We start from the raw sequence: 17691 nt of genomic DNA, 5'->3' as shown, positions 1-17691 counted from the left end.
TGTAATGGATGTACGGAGTAGGTACGGAATATTGGCGATGAGATTGAAGTGAGCCTAGAACATGGGTCCCTTCGGCGAATAGCACCACGGTCTTTGAATGTCGCAATACTCATCTCAGGATAATTTGTTATGTTGGTTTGCGACCTATTCTTTGTTGTTGCTATCTGATTTATTGTAGAACTCTATTCAGAACCCAATTCATTGCCCGTTTTGCAACTCAATATCTCTCAACTGGTATTCATGATCGGTAGTTCATAGTAGAATCTGATTACCAAGCTTCCCCGAGCGAGTATTACCTGCAGACCGACGGCTTGCTTAACAATCACGCAGATGGTGGTTCCAGCCGTCATGGATTTTCCCCTCTCACCCCCCACGCCAACCACCAACCAGAGAGTCACCCCAGCCCTCAAATGGTATAGGGGGACGGCTACCTCAGGCGACGACAGTTCAGGCTGTTAATTGTGATGTAAGTAATACGGAGTTTCTCTACAGAGCACACGGAATGAATACGAATATCTGTTGATATTGATAAACTGTCAAGCAACTCATCACTTCAAACACTGCACTTGGCAATATTCTTTGTGTGAACAGCGCATACATAATTTTACTCTATCCGTACCTAGTGGACACAAAACATCAGCCACGGTGGAAATTCAACTCCCCGCCCCCTGTCGTTCATCTGCAGATTTTCTCGCTTTCATCTGAAAACGTGGGTTGTCCTTATTCCTTGCGGTCCCTTCTCCGCTTCGGAATGTGAGGCGTCCTTGTCAAAACACCAATCCCTCAATCCTAATGAGTGATTATCTCACAAATTATCACACGAGCGTGGGTTAGCTCGCTCTCCTTTACCTCAAAAGGGATGAACTGCGACAAAGAGACACTCCACTCCTGCATCTTTTGGCATTGGTGTCACAGCCGACAGGGAGCTTCACCCGACACAACAGCAAAATTGGAGCGCCATGGAACGTGAAAATACGATTGGCCAAGCCACCGCAACGTTTTTGCTGTTCTGCAGGTGGCGATTCCGGACAGGTTCGGGGAGTTCGTTAGGCTCTTTGGCTCAGTCGAATAAACTCAACTAACCGTATCGTAACAAGTCTGTTGTTTTGGTTTTCACTAACTCTAGTTTTTTGCGCTGAGCCGAATAATCGGTGAACGGAATTCACGCACAAAGGTTATTTCATTTTAAAATTCGGCAGTTGAACCTTGGAATTGAAAGGAAGCTCAAGTTACTGGAAAGATATCTTCGTCTGCTCGAGACCAAGCATCCAAAGTTCAGAAGCAAAACAACGACACTGTTCTTGTACAGGTTTCTAGGCTAGCCCCCCACTTGTATACATGGTTAACGGTCTTCATCACACTCATGCAGTGTGATAGTCCCAGACATGCTGACAGGTCCTCGTCTTTACTTGTTGGGTTGCATATGATCCCGCCTCAAGGGTCCCTCGTGCGCTTTTGCGGCTGCAAGCTGGAACCGAGTGGAGGTCATCCCTTGCTTGTGCGTGGGCAAAGTCAAGTCAATCATGATCCAACCGTAAACCTCTTGGTTCAAGTGATACGTAGCTTCTTGTTGGTCGGCGAGATTCCTTTGAGTTGAGCCGATGTCGAGTCCCAGGATCCGGACATTTCCCGAACTCCCCGTCAAAATTGGGGCCCCAGGAATGAAATGGATTCTCTTGTGGAAATCCTTCTCATTCAATCTCCAAAAAGTAAGTGTCCCCGGCTTGAATAACGACTCGCTTGTCTGCGGCCCTAGGTCACTAGAATAAAATTATGACACATATTATTGAGGCTCTGGAGATAGGCTTACCACGGGCTTATTGCACTCCGCTACACCTCGGAGTTGGTGTTCCTTGTGAGGCATCAAGGGCATCACTTGTATTACACTGCACGATCCTTGATGCGTTTGTTCCTTCAATCCTTAGCCCGTCTTGAAAAATCTGCCGGAAGATCTGCAGGATCCTGTCGAAACGTCATAGCCCCTGCCCATCGACTACGTGGGGGCATTTGTGAAGCCAATCCAGAGAGAGTTCTCGAAAGACATCAGAAAATCAATTCCCAGCACGGCCCGCGGGTGTCGTCAATGATTTGCCCCATTACATCGAGGTCAAGATGAGTGATGACTTCCGATGGTAAATTCCATCAGGGCTAATTGGACTCTGTAGTCAGCCCGTCATCGCGTCGGAACCAAACCTGTGAATGCCAATGCTACCCCTTGGTAGTGGAACCACGGTTATCTGGTCTGGTTCTGTGACAAGAAGCCATGAGGCACTGGAAAGTCTGAACCAATCAACTAGCTTCTCCCAGTCGGCTCACGATCATGTCCGAGTCGACCCATCGTTAGAGCCGAGTCGTCGGTTTCAACTTCTTATGAAAGGAGCATTTCCTGCCCGAAGACAAGCGGCAAATGCACTCTGAAGCTTTTCAGACAAATTGAGAATTTCACCGATTTTCACACTCTGTGAATCCCTAAGCCGTAGTTCAAGTTGTATGTAGGAGGATGGCAATTATATCTCACGTGATGATCCACGTGATCGGATCACAAGATGTTCTGTCCGAGACACATCGCTGGTCCGTGCATTCAATAGTGCTTGATTGATTGGAGTTGGTTTGAGACGCGACTCCAAAGCGAATATCGCGTGTTATCGAAGCGTTCAAGCATTGTTTATCGACTTCATTTGCCTAAAGGACCAATTGATCAACCCAATCCAGTTAGACGATAATCAAGGGGACAAGCCTTGCGCTTTTGCTCAACGCATGCCTTGTTCAACATCTCAAATGGGTACTGTGACTTTACCATTGTAAACACAAACAACCAAACAAACAACAATGGCCCGCTACTCTATCCCAACAAAGTCTCGGCTTCCATCATCATTGCGAGTTGATGCATCTAATCCTGCTGTTGTAAAGAGTCTCAATAGACTCTCTCGAGAGTCTCTTATTTCCCTGGCACTAGACTGGCTTGACGATGAGAGTCTCCCGAATTCTATTCCTTACATCGAGAGGAGGGATGAAGACGACGATGGAGAAAATGACGATCTTTACCCCCCTTGTCAAAGTATTGGCGAATTACAACAACTTTATCTCGATATGCAGCATCAAAAAGGGTCAAAGAGAGATGTTGTCAGTCGTATTGTTGAGGGCGATTGGAGACTTGGCCTGACATTATACCAACTAGCCATGGCCGACATGGCTTATTTCGAACAGAACCCAACGTCTCAAAAATGGTCAGCCTATCAGATTCTGCCTCTAAAGCAGCCTTCACAAGATGCCGGCGAGGACCAGGTACTCAGAGTCGACCAAGAAAGTTTGACAGTACCTCGGTTTCATCCATCAACGTTTCTCCAAAATCTTCAAACCCATGTGCTACCTGACGTCAAGGCACATTATCACTTTCACCGACCTATGGCCATACCCGTTCTACTGCTGCGCATTCTTGTCATAGATTCACCCTACAACACGGATTTTGCTCTTTCAAGTCGAAACCCAAATGGCACAGCAACAAACTTCGACTCTTCAAGGACAGTGTACATTGCGTTTCCTGATGGATCGCCTGCTTTGTACATTACGAAATCGCAGGCTACAGGCAACACTGGCTCAGGAGAGTCCAAGAGCTTACACAGCTTAATCGTGGATGGGGTACCCAAGGCTCTCTCACGCCCACGTGAACGATACACTCTCAAATCAGGAAACCTTCAAAGCAAGAACTTGGATGCACTTCTAGAAAAGAAGGGATCTGGACGCACAAACTCCGCAGGAGGTGGCTGGAGCATTTATTCCAATGAAGCCACAAAGATATCTCCATTGGACACCATTATTCCAACTCCACCCCTATCTCGAGAATCATCGTCCTCAAGTCTCGGTCTCAAGCGAGGAGTGTCATTCGCTGAATCTGAACGAGTTGCAAAAAAATCGAAATTGGTTGCCAAGGCTCGGTTCGGCGATTCAGGTCTTGTCACTGATGGTAAAGGGGTGGAAAAGGTTGACATCGTCATACAGGATCCATTTCCTTCTGTAAGTGAAGATACTGGTGATGCAGAAGAGAATGAAGATGGTGCCACGACAGGGAGCAAGAATCAGCGAAAGAGCAAGATTACCGCTGTTATTCGAGAGGCGAATATCGCAGCAGAGGAAGACAACGACGATGCCACCTCTTCAGATCGATGGACACCGACTATCAAAGTTACATTTTCTGGAACGCATGTATGGGCTGGCGTACGGCAACTTGTAGAGGCTGGCATAATAGATGGAGAGCGGATGCCGGGGTGGATGACAGGAGAAGAGGGTGTAACAACAGGACTTGTGAGGCATGGAAGAATACGTGGATACAAGGGCTCGGGGATGTGAAACAAATGTTGGATCTATAATGGCGGATGGTCTATGTCTTTTCTTCTCTATTTGATACCCCCATGACAGCACGACTGGTCAGCCAATTCTTAGCTCTCTTCAAGTCCGAAAACTGTCACTGTGTTCTTCCATGCAGCTTCACAAACTTCCTCGATACTAACTCCCTTGATACCTGCAATAATCTTGGCGACACGCTCGATATTACAAGGTTCGTTGCGTCCCTTGACCATGGCTCCCTCTTCCCACTTCTCCTTCTTGACAGTTTTGTATCGTTCCGGTACCTCGGGCTCTTTCTTCTGGTTCTTCTTCGACTGCTTTTGCGGTTTTTGCGTAGACTCAGCGGCAGCGGCAGTCCCATTCTGTTGGTTCTCGGTATTGGGCGTCTCTTTCTTCTCGATAAGATACTTGTAGCCCTCGTGGCTTGGTCGCACCTCACACCATGGTCCATCGGTCTCAATCATAAGACGGTCGAGGTGAACTTCCTTGACAACAGCACAGTTCTCTGCAGTCTTAAAGCTGCATCCATTGATGCCAATGTAGAGACCCAAGTCCATCAACTCGCGCATCTCCTCAGCTGTGCCAGTGAAACTATGCACTACGCCGCCCTTCTCCAGCTTCTCCAGCTTCTCACCAAAAGCCTCCTTCAGAAGCCGGACAAAATCATTGTGGGCGGCGCGAGAGTGGAGGAACAGGGGGAGCTGAGGAGATATCGACGCAGCAACCTGGAGCTGAGCTGCAAAAGAATGGAGCTGGATGCTCATCGAACAGTAATGCAGTCGATCATAGTCAAGGCCAAACTCACCCATAGCCACAAGGCTCTTCTGGCTTGATGCTTGGGCCTCTGTCACCAAAGAGGTCAAGTCTCTGATGAGTTTACCGGTCTTTGTTGGGCAAGGGGGGTGCTCTTCCGAGACCGGAGCTGAAGGATCGGGATCACATGGTGTTGTGTGCTCAGACTCGTGAGAAGGACCCGCTTCACTGAAGACAGAGCTGCTACAGGGATGAATGCCTGCAGTGCTGAAGATAGTTCCGGCTGTGGGTGGTGTTAGTCGTGTTATCAGATTGACAAGCAGGGGTGAGATTACGATAATCTTTGGCAAGGGTGAGGGCATCTCGAGAGTTGCCAAGGTCTGAGCCGGTCACTATCAGTTTTGTACAACCAACTTCACGGGCTCTTCCGATAATAGCATCGAGATCATCGGGGTGTCGCTCTTTGCCGTGGTATTTGCCTCGGAAGATGGGATCGGTCAAGTTGATACCGATCTACTGGTAACGCTAAGTGTTAACGGGATCTGATATTGGATACGGATACGGATACATAGGGTGATTGACATACATCGATATATCTAGGTTTGTAACCAGAGCCCTCAACCGGCTGAGGCGTTGGTGAAGAAGCCATGTTGCGGAATTGCGAGGCTTGAAATCTGAGACTCGAAGTCCTGAAACCAATTCGTGCTGAAGAGTGAAAACAGTGAAAGATAGGTCTCGCTGTCATTGATCTTGAACTTCTCTTGCTTGGCTCGAGCGTGAGTCACTGACTTGTTGCTGCCTCGCAACCGTAATCTCTAGCTGACCTTTTTTTAGGCTCAATAACGTAAAACCGGAAGGTAGTCTCGATTCACAACGATGATTGGCTCTTTGATCTACGTTTTCGTTCACAGTCTCATCCTCCCGTCAACCTCAGTTCAAGGTCCAAGCTCAGTTAATTCCACTGGGTGTTCTCCTGCTTACGTAGAGCTAAGAGACAATTATTAATCTACATGGGTCTCACGTGATTTCGCGCCGTTGACTGTACCCCACCAAGCGCTGCAGCAACGTAAAATGACAGGGGACGCGAGGACGCGATGTGGGAAAGGGGAGGAAGAGCTTTGGCTCATTGCGGGCGTAAAATGTACGAAATAGCCACGAATTTCAATATTTCTGTCCTTATTAAAGTCATGCGAGTCAAGTGAATTCCTACAACTCCCTCCAATCACCAGAATAAACCTCCATATCTACCAGTCAAAGCATCAAACGGGGCGTTGCCTCAGGTTTCAGGCGGGGCTCTTTTAATGGATTGCGGCGATGCCTGTCGCTGTTTGTCGCGCTAAGAACTTGGCGTCGCGTCTCTGGACGCGACTCCCTTAAAACCTTCTCAACCATCCACGCGAAATTTGCTTCTCTCATCTCTCCTCAACAACCACAACAAAATACGACGAATCTTATAGTAATTCTCACATTCTCTTTCACCGAAGCGTCAATACCCCTTCGGACGCTCTTCTGTCTTTTAATCTCTTCCATCAGCAGGAATAGATCCTGCTATAGCCTCAAATCCGAACTCCCCTCCCCGCCTCTTCCTCCCTCACCCGCAATCATGTTCGTCAGAAAGAGAGGTAGGCATGATCTGTCAACATGAGAACTCATGATCACTGACTTGTTCATTAGATGGACGCCAAGAACGTGTCCAGTTCGACAAGATCACTGCTCGTGTCTCGAGACTGTGTTACGGTCTTGACATGGACCACGTTGACCCCGTAGCCATCACTCAGAAGGTTATCTCCGGTGTCTACGGAGGTGTCACTACCGTGCAATTGGACGATCTTGTAAGTGACTCACTCATGATGACCGCTCCAAACACAAGCTAATTGACCACTAGGCCGCCGAGACTGCTGCATACATGACTGTCACACATCCCGACTATGCCATTCTTGCCGCCCGCATTGCTGTCTCCAACCTTCACAAGCAGACCAAGAAGCAATGGTCCGCTGTTGTGAGCGACCTCTACCACTATGTGAACCCCAAGAACGGCCGGCCGTCGCCCATGATCTCCAAGGAGACTTATGAGTGCGTCATGCGACATAAGGAGGAGTTGGACTCTGCCATTGTCTATGACCGCGATTTCCAATACCAATACTTTGGCTTCAAGACTTTGGAGCGATCATACCTCCTCAAGATTGACGGTAAGATTGTCGAGCGCCCTCAGCACATGATCATGCGTGTGTCTGTTGGTATCTGGGGTGATGATATCGAGCGAGTCTTGGAGACATACAATCTGATGTCCAGCAAGTTCTTCACGCATGCTTCCCCAACGCTCTTCAATGCCGGCACCCCTCAGCCCCAATTGTCATCTTGCTTCTTGGTTGATATGAAGGACGACAGTATTGAGGGAATCTACGATACTCTCAAGACCTGTGCCATGATCTCCAAGATGGCTGGTGGTATTGGTCTGAATGTGCACCGTATCCGTGCTACTGGCTCATACATCGCCGGTACCAACGGTACATCGAACGGTGTTGTTCCTATGCTTCGTGTCTTCAACAACACTGCTCGGTATGTCGACCAGGGCGGCAACAAGCGACCCGGTGCTTTTGCCATCTACCTCGAGCCTTGGCACTCTGATGTCTTCGAGTTCCTTGATCTCCGTAAGAACCACGGTAAGGAGGAGGTCCGTGCCCGTGACCTTTTCCTTGCCCTCTGGATCCCTGATCTTTTCATGAAGCGTGTTGAAAAGAACGGTGATTGGACACTGATGTGCCCCAATGAGTGCCCTGGCCTCGCCGACTGCTACGGAGAGGAGTTCGAGGCTCTGTACGAAAAGTACGAGAAGGAGGGCAAGGGTCGCAAGACCATCAAGGCTCAGAAGCTTTGGTACGCCATTCTTGAGGCCCAGACTGAGACCGGAAACCCATTCATGCTCTACAAGGATGCTTGCAACCGCAAGAGCAACCAAAAGAACCTCGGTACCATCCGAAGTTCCAACCTTTGCACTGAAATTATCGAGTACTGTGCCCCCGACGAGGTCGCTGTCTGCAACCTTGCTTCTCTGTCTCTGCCCTCCTTCATCAACTACGATGAGGCTTGCTACGACTTCAAGAAGTTGCACAAGGTCAGTCAGGTAGTTATTCGCAACCTGAACAAGATCATCGATGTGAACCACTATCCTGTCCAGGAGGCTCGCAACAGTAACATGCGCCACCGACCCATTGGTCTTGGTGTTCAGGGTCTTGCCGATGCTTTCCTTGCTCTGCGTATGCCCTTCGAGTCACCCGAGGCTCGTGAGCTCAATAAGCAGATCTTTGAGACCATTTATCACGCTGCCCTCACTGCCTCTGTGCAGCTGGCTAAGGAGGAGGGACCCTACTCTACCTTCAAGGGTTCCCCCGCCTCTGAGGGTATCCTCCAGTTTGACATGTGGAACGTCAAGCCCTCTGATCTCTGGGACTGGGAGACTCTTCGAGAGGAAGTCAAGACACACGGTATCCGTAACAGTCTGCTCCTTGCTCCTATGCCTACTGCCAGTACTTCCCAGATTCTGGGCAACAACGAGTGCTTCGAGCCTTACACCTCCAATATCTACCAGCGCCGTGTTCTCGCTGGTGAGTTCCAGGTTGTCAACCCCTGGCTGCTCAAGGACCTTGTCGACATGGGTCTGTGGTCCGATGCTATGAAAAACCGCATCATTGCTGAGAATGGTTCCATCCAGAACATCCCCAACATCCCTGCCGATGTCAAGGCCCTATATAAGACTGTTTGGGAGATTTCTCAGCGCCAGGTCGTCCAGATGGCTGCTGATCGAGGTGCCTTTATTGATCAGTCCCAATCACTGAACATCCACATGAAGGACCCCACGATGGGCAAGATCACCAGTATGCACTTTGCAGGCTGGAAGCTTGGCCTCAAGACCGGCATGTACTACCTTCGTACACAGGCTGCTGCTGCTCCTATTCAGTTCACTGTTGATCAGCAGGCTCTCAAGCTTGCCGATTCCAATTCGGCTCAGATCAAGCCTCTGAAGAAGCGTGCTCCTCCTGCTGGTTCAAGCTACCTCATGTCCTCGCCCTCAACTATGGGACGTACTGAACTTAACGGTAGCAGGACTGGCTCCCAAGACAGCGGTTTGAATGGCAATGCGGCCAAGGGCCTGCATGGTACTACGACGGTACCCGGACGTGCACCAACCATCAAGGCTGATGTTGAGGAGGGTGACAGCCCCAAGGCTCTTCCCACTGAGCCTGCCGAGAAGGTTCAAGAAGAAGAGCTGGGCATCAAGAAGAATCAGTCTGAGGATCAAGACAAGGACAATGAGGATCGTGAGCGCGATATCTACTCGGAGGCCGTCCTGCAGTGTGAGTGACAAACGTTCTTTCGGCGTGAATTGAGACACTAATCGCGTGACAGGCAGCATTGAGGATCCCGAGTCCTGCATTATGTGCAGCGGTTAGAAAACAGCAAGAACTGTCTACGCACGTGTACTTATGACGATGGATGAGTTGAAAACGAAGACATGTTTTGGGAGGCATGCTACGATACAGCGAGGGAAAGGTAATTTGATGTTAGGTTATGTATGGGCATATTGGGCGGCAATGATCCCCCCTTTGGCATGCTTATACCGGAGTATCTTGTTAGGTTAATGATATTGAGACCATGGAAGTCTGCTTTTGAAGCTGCAGCCGTTATTGACTTGGATAGTTTATGCTGATGCTTGCGCATTTGAATAATAATTTCATGTTGAATGTTCTTCATTCTGTGATGCTTTCTGTAATCCATAGATACTTTGGCCTGTATCCGTACATGAAACGACTTGGGCTAATGGGCGTTGACAATGGTAGCGGCAGTCAACTAGAGCTAGCGTTGGTAGGTAATTGTTTTCGATTGAAGTCGAAACCTTTCCCGTTCTTCTTGATATCTAAAGGCAGACAATCAAGGGTAGCTGCAGTTCGGCGAAGATCGTTGTCGCTATCGAGACAGCACCTTTGTGGTTGGCACAACACCCGAACATGCATGCTCAGCTGGATGTGGTGATCAGCAACAGTCTAGCCAGACAAGTTAAAGGTCGACGGGTTCGTGCATCGATAATTCGACAATGGAGCTGGATATCCTTGTCTATCACAATATAGTTACAGACAGCTCTTGAACTACCTACAGTAGTTGGGGACTTTAGTCTAGAGCCGTCGATTATTATGCTATGTACGAGGTCTGAACAACAAAACCACCCTGAAGCATACCCAATTGGGCAATTTACTACATTTCCAGGTGTTAGGCCACACTCTAATCACCAATTGGTCCTGTCGCGACGGTTTACGAAAATTGACCCCAGTCCCTATGAGGTATTATCTACATAGTCTCAGAGCCAGGTCCTTTGCGATTGGGCTGCTGGAAATGAAAAGGACTTGGAGAGGGCTGGTGACCTCCAAGACTCTGCCAAATTGGAGATGGCAAGACATTACGACGTCGCAGGGAGGACCAGCCACAGTATGCGAGCTGAACTGCAAGTTAGACAGTGGCTGGTGTCTCAAGTTTATGAGATGCTTCGATCGGAGCGATGTTCCGGCTTCCAAGGGGCCGATATTTGTCGCACTTTGTTTTTAAGCATCTCCATGAGATTGACAATTTCAACCATTGCGATGATAAGACGACAGTTGATCAGGAATGAAACATGAAACAGAATTCCTAATAGGAATTGAGTTCAATGAACTGACAACCAAGATCGCCACAATGACGAGATGGAAAACGTGGCACTGAGATGAAGACGAAACTCCCGAGGCCCAAGAGGCGGAGGGATGGATGTTGGTGAATACCTTAGCACCCAACATCGAGCAAGGCTCAGAAGACAAGGCCCAGGCTGGTCTGTCCAGCTGGACAGGGCCTTGAGCCATTCGCTGCGGTAGAAGCTTGGGCCAAGAGAGAAAACAGACGATGATGCGATGGATGACATCAAGAACCCGCCAGTTGAGCTAACCCCCTGTTCACTTGGTTCGCTTGGTGTGTGGCTTGAGTGGCTTGGCCGGTTAAGTGGCTAGTCTGGGCACAGTTCATCAAAGCCAGCTGAGCAGGGAATCGAGCATCACAATCACAGACAGCCCAGGGTTTGTACTGTACTGGTAGGTAGTGAAAGTTCTCGATGGGTACAGAGTGGGACGAGTTGATGAAGTGGATGAGTCGGTTCAAGTGGCGTAAGCATCATCGAAAGATCAGGCTTGAGGAGAATGATGCTGTAGATGATGTTAAGCGAAAACCTGACGACAAGACACAACCACAATGCGAAATTGGTCCTGAGATTACCATGATTGTACGGACAAATGATAATCAACAAATAGAAAGTCAGGTGTGAGGCCCAATAAATTGCACTTGTCTGTTCCTGAGACATGTACGCACCACCACCACCATCACCATTGACACCATCTCCTCTGATTCAGGAATCGAGAAGAAAGTTCCCAGAGGACAAGAAAAAAAAAAAAAGAACATGATTCCGCTTCCCGGTTGCCAGGGAGTCAAAAGTTGGCTAACACCTCAGCTTGTTTTTGTGTGGTTGCCAAGGATGGATGAGTACAGGGGTAATTGGCCAATCGGAGAGAGCAGCAACGCCACTGGCCAACGACGACGAACCTCACTCTCGATAATTGGAGATGCGATATCACACGTACTATGAGCTACTGCTACATATGGGTGGTTGTTGGAAGATGGAAACCCGGGATAAGGTAAGGTAGTGTTTAGATGAAACCGTGGTACTTGATTGTGATTGCCTGGCAAAGATGGAGGTTGCTGTGGCAGGAGCATAACACAACATCAATTACACTGAACCGAGGTGGGCAAGTAAGGTACCTTCCATAGCCCAGGGTACGGATACTGATTGTTGGCAATCGTCATACCCATTTTCCTTCCTTCATGCTCCTGTGGCCGTTATCCGGCTCGGCATACGAGTTCCTTCCTGGTTGCCTCAATCAATTTATTTAGGTATCTGGGTATTCACGGCGACCCAAAAAGAGTTCCGTCATAGACGAGAGCTGATCCAGCTTTCTAGTCTGGTGTGATCAACTTTAAGTTTGCATCTTTTTGCCTCCACAGACTGTATTGGTGGTAGGACCGATATCCCAAAGTTTCCAAGGCTAGCAAAGAAGCACAGAAACTACCACGTACGCGCTATTGGCAAACCAAAAGAGGATATCGAGTTTTGAATATCAATTTGTTCTCGCATCAGCTCCCGTCCGGTTTCAAAGCCCCAGGCGCCATGTTGTAGGTGCCGATGTGGGTGGTTGGCGATCTAGCGTGGCAGCCCGTCCAGCTACCACCCACCTTGACCTCTTTTTCCATGGATCTCATATGCTGCAGCTTCCCTGATAATATCCGTAGTTGCTGATGAAACTGAAACTTTCACTGGGTAAGGTAGCTTGCTTTGCCGATTTCTTTACCCCGCTGTAGATATCATAACGTCAAAGCCAATGTGTCCCCCCGGGTGAAAATACAAGAATCTCGAGTGTAAGAACTTTAACTGTGAGACCCTCGTAGTCACTTACACCAGCGTCACTGACGTGGACAAGTTGCTGTAAAAGCCGCTCCCTGCTGTGACAGGGGTAACCCATCTCGTCTCCAGCTCATGCTCTGACCTCATTGTGTATCTCCAATTACGGCATTGACGTCTGATTTGTATACCCAATCTTCGATTGCATTGACTCAATCATCATGGCGGAGTAAATTCACAAATGAGAAATTGCTTGGCTCATCGTAATGTCCTTCTGTCGTTGACAAAACATCCCCGTAAAACAACATCATAGTCAACATGGGGGTGCCTCCAAGTGCCTGGCCCTGTCCGTCTGTGCTGAAACCTGTGTCTTTGACGGTCCGGCCCAGTGGAGTGGTCTTTCTAGCTTCCCCGCCAGCAACTGAGCCTTGACTGGACTGGGTCGTATTAGCGTTGGCCCCTCCCGTGCCATCGGTGGTCTCCCTGCAGGCGGTATCCAAGCCAAGCAGCAAGGTACTGCCCCAGGTGCAGATTTACGCTTCAATCTGTGATGGCAGTTTCCCACTCTAAGAGAGACGTACGTAGTGACAAGGCAAGATCAAGCCCGTGCCGTGCTTGCCCTGCTAGACCGCCAATGCCAAGCTGGGAAACACACCATTTAGGCAGGGGACCTTGCCTGCACTTGCCTTACCAGCCGACAAGCACTGCTCGCTTCTGCAAAGCAAGCAACCGTCACGCCAAGATCAAGATTCTGGCTCCCGCCCACCCACCACTTACTCCTGCTTTTAAAGCTACAGCTTCCTCCTCGCCCTTCCTCTTGTTCCACATCAATATCAGCCTTGAGAATTTTTCATTCCAACATCTCAAACATCCTCTCTCCAACAACTCAATCGAGTTTATCTCCCAACCTCCAGCCCCCAGGCCAGTCTCACTTCGTCTCACTCTTACACGAGATCTATCACCTTCGTTTGTGCCCTTGTCACATATCAATTACCATCTAGGTAAGTTACTATCTTATTGTTATTACTCCAGCTACACTATGCATCTTTGCCGGTGCACTCTTTGCTCGCCCAACCAGTTTGCCTCATTTCAGCTTGGTGATTGTGTGATTTGACACCGGAACGCGAGCACTGAATATTGCATTGCGAGGGGCTTGAGGGCTACACACTTCTTGTTCTCGGCTCTTCCATACCTCTGTGATACACGTTCCCTTGCTTTGTCTCACACAAACATCACTCGCGTGCCTCAGGAGCTGGCCGCCGGTACTCGCACTTCATTTATTCACGGGTCGCCTCTCCTCCTGTAGGCGGTGATTCACTGCCTAACTTCCCCTCGTTTACATCGCTCGCCTAACGCGCTCGCAAAACCTACCTTCGCTCACCATCGCCTTCTTACTGTCGCTACAAACTTCATAAGAAAACCCAACTAATCCACAAATTTGATACAGATCCTTGATCAAGAAAAATCATCAAGATGAAGTCTTCTTTCCTCACCATCTTTGGCCTGGCTGCTGCCGCCGTTGCCCAGAGCTCCGATGATCTCCCCCAGTGTGGTGTAAGTCTAAACCCAGGAAGTGCACAGCTAGAGCATATCTGACCAAGAACAGCGCACTTGCGCCGGCAACATGGTCAGTGCTGAGAAGTCCAAGGAGCTTGGATGTGACGCCGGCGATATTGGCTGCCTGTGCACCAACCAAGACTTCATCTACGGTCTCCGTGACTGCTCTGCTGCTATCTGCAACAGTGAGCAGGCCGCCCAGGTCCTGAATTACGGTCTTGAGATTTGCCGCCGTAAGTTTCCCCGATCCCAAAAAGAATCAAGATATCTAACCTTTCACAGGAGCTGGTGTTCAGATCACTACTGGTGCTTCTGGCGAGGTTTCGGCCACGGCTACTGGCTCTGGCGCCATTCGAACCGTTATTAGCACCATTACCTCTGGCGATTCTACCGTCACCTCTGCTCTCTCCACCATCAGCGGTACTGCTACTGGCGCTTCCGACGACGTTTCCGTGAGCACCTACACCAGCGTCCTCACCAACTCCGAGGGAGATGAGTTCACCACCACCGGCAAGGCTATCCTCGGCGGTGCAGTTGTCACCACTTTCACCTCTGGTGGTTCTACCATCGTCTCTACCATTGCCTCTGAGACCGAGACCGAGACCTCTGGCGCTGGGTCCGCTGAGGTTACCACCTTCACCTCCGATGGTACTGAGATCGTCCGAACTCTCGTCACCGAGACTGCCTCCACCGACTCTGCCGCATCCGCCGAGGTCACTACATTCACCACTGATGGTACTGAAGTTGTCCGAACCCTCACCACAGTTACCAGCGGTTCTGAGTCCGAGTCGGTTTCGGAGACCGTTACTGACGCCTCCACCGCCACTGAGGGTGCTACTGATGCTACTGGCACTGATGCTTCGGCCACCACCACCGGTACTGACAATGCTGTAAGTTAATACACTCATGTTCTATTGAAAATATCTAACTTTCATTCAGGCTGCGGCTCAAATGACTGGTGCCCCTGCTGGTGTCATCGCCGCCGCCGGTATTGCCATGCTCCTCCTTTAAATCAGGATGGATGAAAATTTGACGTTTGCTTTTATGTTGCACATGTTTGATACATAATTCACGCCTGTACCTCGATCTTTCGGGACCCTTAGCATATTTCCTCGGTGCAAGGAGTCGGTTTGCGGGGGGAAATCTTCACATAATGGTGAATGGTATGAATGGACATTCGGGTCAGGTTTTTTCGAGGGCTTAATGATGCATACGGCTTATCTCTCCTTTAATGGAAATGACGAGAAATGTTAGAATGGATGGGATCTTGATACTGCTTGTGACAGATGAAGAAGGCAGCGGTGGCATGGGAGATGACGACGGGAAGCGGCAGACTTGTGCTACCGTGACACATGCTCAGCCTGTACGTGTCGTCTCTCCTGGTTACATGGGTTCTGGGATGGTGGTGATACCCGGCCTACGGCCTGACTTCGGAGGTGGACTTTGCTTCTCACATTCATTGAGAAATAGTAATAGATAATCTTCTTCTTCAGAAAAAAAAGTGTGCAATCCGTATTCAGTGTCACTTGATGTATTACCATTAGGTGAAGGTGTCGAAACCAGATAGAATACTTGTCAGCTGGCTCATTTCATATAGGGGTTGTTGGAACCTGGTTTGGACTGAGATGTTTTCAACAGTAGAACAGACGGTGGAAATAGTAGAGGAATGATATTAGATAATCATTCTTCGTATGATTTATTTATGTGACACAACCAACTTTTTCAAACAGCGCTGCCAGCTCATAAGTGTAGGTTAGTTATAACTAAATACATATCCCATTGTAACGCCAATCAAGTCATCAAGCAACATATATAAAAGGGTTAGTCCATCATGGACTTGCCAATCTCACTCTGCCAGTTCTCAGCTCGCTCGAAACCATTAGAGTGGGTTTGGTAGTCGAAAAGAGCTTTGGCGACGTCCTCCTTGGAAGTGAGGACAAAAGGACCGTATTGGATGACAGGCTGATCAAGAGGGATACCAGCGATGAGGGCTTATCAAAATGTTAGCATGCATGCTTTCTCGGAGGTAAGTGTTTTACATACCTAGTCGAGCGGGTTTCGAGGCACCGGCGTCAACCTCAAAGTGAACAACATCTCCCTGCGGCTCGAAGACAATGTTATGGTACTGCTCGACAACACGTCGCTGGTCATCCTTGCCAACAATAACATCTCCCTCGAGAGTGTAGGCAAAGGCGTTCCAGTTTGCAGGGAGAGGTTGGGTGATCTTGCCACCAGGGCGGATCTCAATGTCGAGGAACCAGACGGGTGTGTAGGCGAGATCCTTAACAGAGTCGATCCCGTGACTCTGGCCAGAAATAACCTTGACAGTGACCTTGTCATCGTCAACCTTGGCGATGGGGATCTCAGAGCCACGGAGGTCGCGATACCGAGGTTCGCAAGCCTTCAGGTCCTTGGGAAGGTCAACCCAAAGTTGAAGACCGACATTTGCGCTGCCATCCTCGTTCTGTCGGGGCATTTCAGCGTGCACAATGCCTGGGCGATGTTAGTACGATTCTGCTATTTAGGACAATTGGTTCATACCTTTTCCAGCGGTCATGAATTGGAGGTCACCAGCGGACAGAGTACCCCTGTTTCCAGCAAAATCCTCATGATCCATGCCACCCTCTAGGAGATATGTGATAGTCTCCTGGCCACGATGAGGATGGTCAGGGAAACCAGCACCAGGCTTCACGGAGAAGTGATCGAGCATGAGGAAAGGAGAAAAGTTGCGGAGCTGAGGGGTGCCAATTGAGCGACGAACACGGGCACCAGCTCCTTCGGACTGCTCAACGGCCAGGAAGACCTTGCGAACAGCTCGAGTGACAGACATTTCTGTGGCGTAAAGGTGGTGGTGTTTGTGCTGAGTGTTGGCCTTGTCAAAAGTAATCGGAGAGGTGAGAGTTGTTAGGAATTCAAAGGTTGAAGCTGCTGTGTCTTTGACACGATGTTGGAACAATGCAATAGCTGCTAGAGCAATGAATAGAGGTATGAAGATGGAACGAAAAAGGGTCATGACCAGGGAGGGCGGCTGAGAAAAGGGATTTATATACTACGAGAGACAAGGTTGGATGAGAAGATATATGGATTTGCAAGCAAGACAAATGCAAGGAGGGTCCTATGAATAGAAATAGATAGAATAAGCCGCCGTGGATGGCATTGGATCGAATTGATCCGTGGTAGAGGTTAGAGATGTTTAGTCAAGGTTACATCAGCAGCTAAATTTTAGTAGTTTATCCGTACTTTAGAACAGGAACCCATAGGCCTAAAGTAGCCACTTATTGCTAGAATGGAATGGCTAAGGTAAGGCTGACCAAGGTGATGAATGTCTAATAAGTGGAGAATAATGACTAACGTAAGATCTGATATCCGTATTTCCGATCATGCCTACCCTAAACCTTCATCTTGGTACCTAGGTACCTATAGTATCTTGGACTTTCATTCTACAACTTTGATGGCTTCAGGACGGAAGTTTATTGGGACATGGCAGCGATGCGCTCCTGCCACGTGTGTGTGACTGTTTGCTTGATTAGGCCACGTCATATTTCTCGCTTCGAGTCTTTTTCTTCCCT

General features: G+C 49.0%; 6 protein-coding genes across 7 annotated transcripts; 4 read left to right on the top strand and 2 right to left on the bottom strand.

Annotated features, from left to right (window-relative positions):
* The first annotated feature begins 1888 nt into the window (after positions 1–1888).
* On the top strand, positions 1889–6273 carry FVEG_15554 (hypothetical protein). The gene has a single exon (XM_018904693.1). It carries the CDS (start codon positions 2830–2832, stop codon positions 4345–4347), a length of 1518 nt encoding a protein of 505 aa, XP_018749502.1. The 5' UTR covers positions 1889–2829; the 3' UTR covers positions 4348–6273.
* Positions 4220–6055, bottom strand: FVEG_04845 (TatD DNase). Its single transcript, XM_018892758.1, has 3 exons — positions 5684–6055; positions 5433–5610; positions 4220–5380 (listed from the first exon to the last, which is right to left on the bottom strand). The coding sequence occupies exons 1-3, from the start codon at positions 5840–5842 to the stop codon at positions 4437–4439; spliced, it is 1281 nt and encodes a 426-aa protein (XP_018749503.1). The 5' UTR covers positions 5843–6055; the 3' UTR covers positions 4220–4436.
* A 224-nt stretch (positions 6274–6497) lies between the features above and the next one.
* On the top strand, positions 6498–9848 carry FVEG_04844 (ribonucleoside-diphosphate reductase large chain). The gene is made up of 4 exons (XM_018892757.1): positions 6498–6719; positions 6772–6929; positions 6983–9452; positions 9505–9848. The coding sequence occupies exons 1-4, from the start codon at positions 6701–6703 to the stop codon at positions 9546–9548; spliced, it is 2691 nt and encodes an 896-aa protein (XP_018749501.1). The 5' UTR covers positions 6498–6700; the 3' UTR covers positions 9549–9848.
* Positions 9849–11227: 1379 nt separating this feature from the next.
* FVEG_15553 (hypothetical protein) lies at positions 11228–11437 on the top strand (the record flags this gene model as incomplete). The annotated part of the gene is made up of 1 exon (XM_018904692.1): positions 11228–11437. The coding sequence occupies one exon, from the start codon at positions 11228–11230 to the stop codon at positions 11435–11437; it is 210 nt and encodes a 69-aa protein (XP_018749500.1).
* A 1366-nt stretch (positions 11438–12803) lies between these two features.
* Positions 12804–15913, top strand: FVEG_04843 (hypothetical protein). 2 transcript variants are annotated; one of them, XM_018892756.1, is made up of 5 exons: positions 12804–13566; positions 14013–14119; positions 14172–14355; positions 14405–15012; positions 15062–15913. In XM_018892756.1, exons 2-5 carry the CDS (start codon positions 14039–14041, stop codon positions 15131–15133), a joined length of 945 nt encoding a protein of 314 aa, XP_018749499.1. In that variant the 5' UTR covers positions 12804–13566; positions 14013–14038; the 3' UTR covers positions 15134–15913. The 2 variants fall into 2 exon arrangements, with proteins under 2 accessions (XP_018749499.1, XP_018749498.1); XM_018892755.1 differs by having other exon boundaries at positions 12804–14119.
* On the bottom strand, positions 15755–17330 carry FVEG_04842 (pirin (iron-binding nuclear protein)). The gene is made up of 3 exons (XM_018892754.1): positions 16664–17330; positions 16166–16615; positions 15755–16113 (listed from the first exon to the last, which is right to left on the bottom strand). The coding sequence occupies exons 1-3, from the start codon at positions 17133–17135 to the stop codon at positions 15944–15946; spliced, it is 1092 nt and encodes a 363-aa protein (XP_018749497.1). The 5' UTR covers positions 17136–17330; the 3' UTR covers positions 15755–15943.
* Positions 17331–17691: the final 361 nt, after the last annotated feature.

The sequence above is a fragment of the Fusarium verticillioides genome, chromosome 4, assembly GCF_000149555.1.
Source record: "Fusarium verticillioides 7600 chromosome 4, whole genome shotgun sequence".
NCBI classification, from domain to species: Eukaryota; Fungi; Ascomycota; class Sordariomycetes; order Hypocreales; family Nectriaceae; genus Fusarium; species Fusarium verticillioides.
Note: the sequence above shows the minus strand (reverse complement) of the source record. Positions and strands in the feature narration are given on the sequence as shown.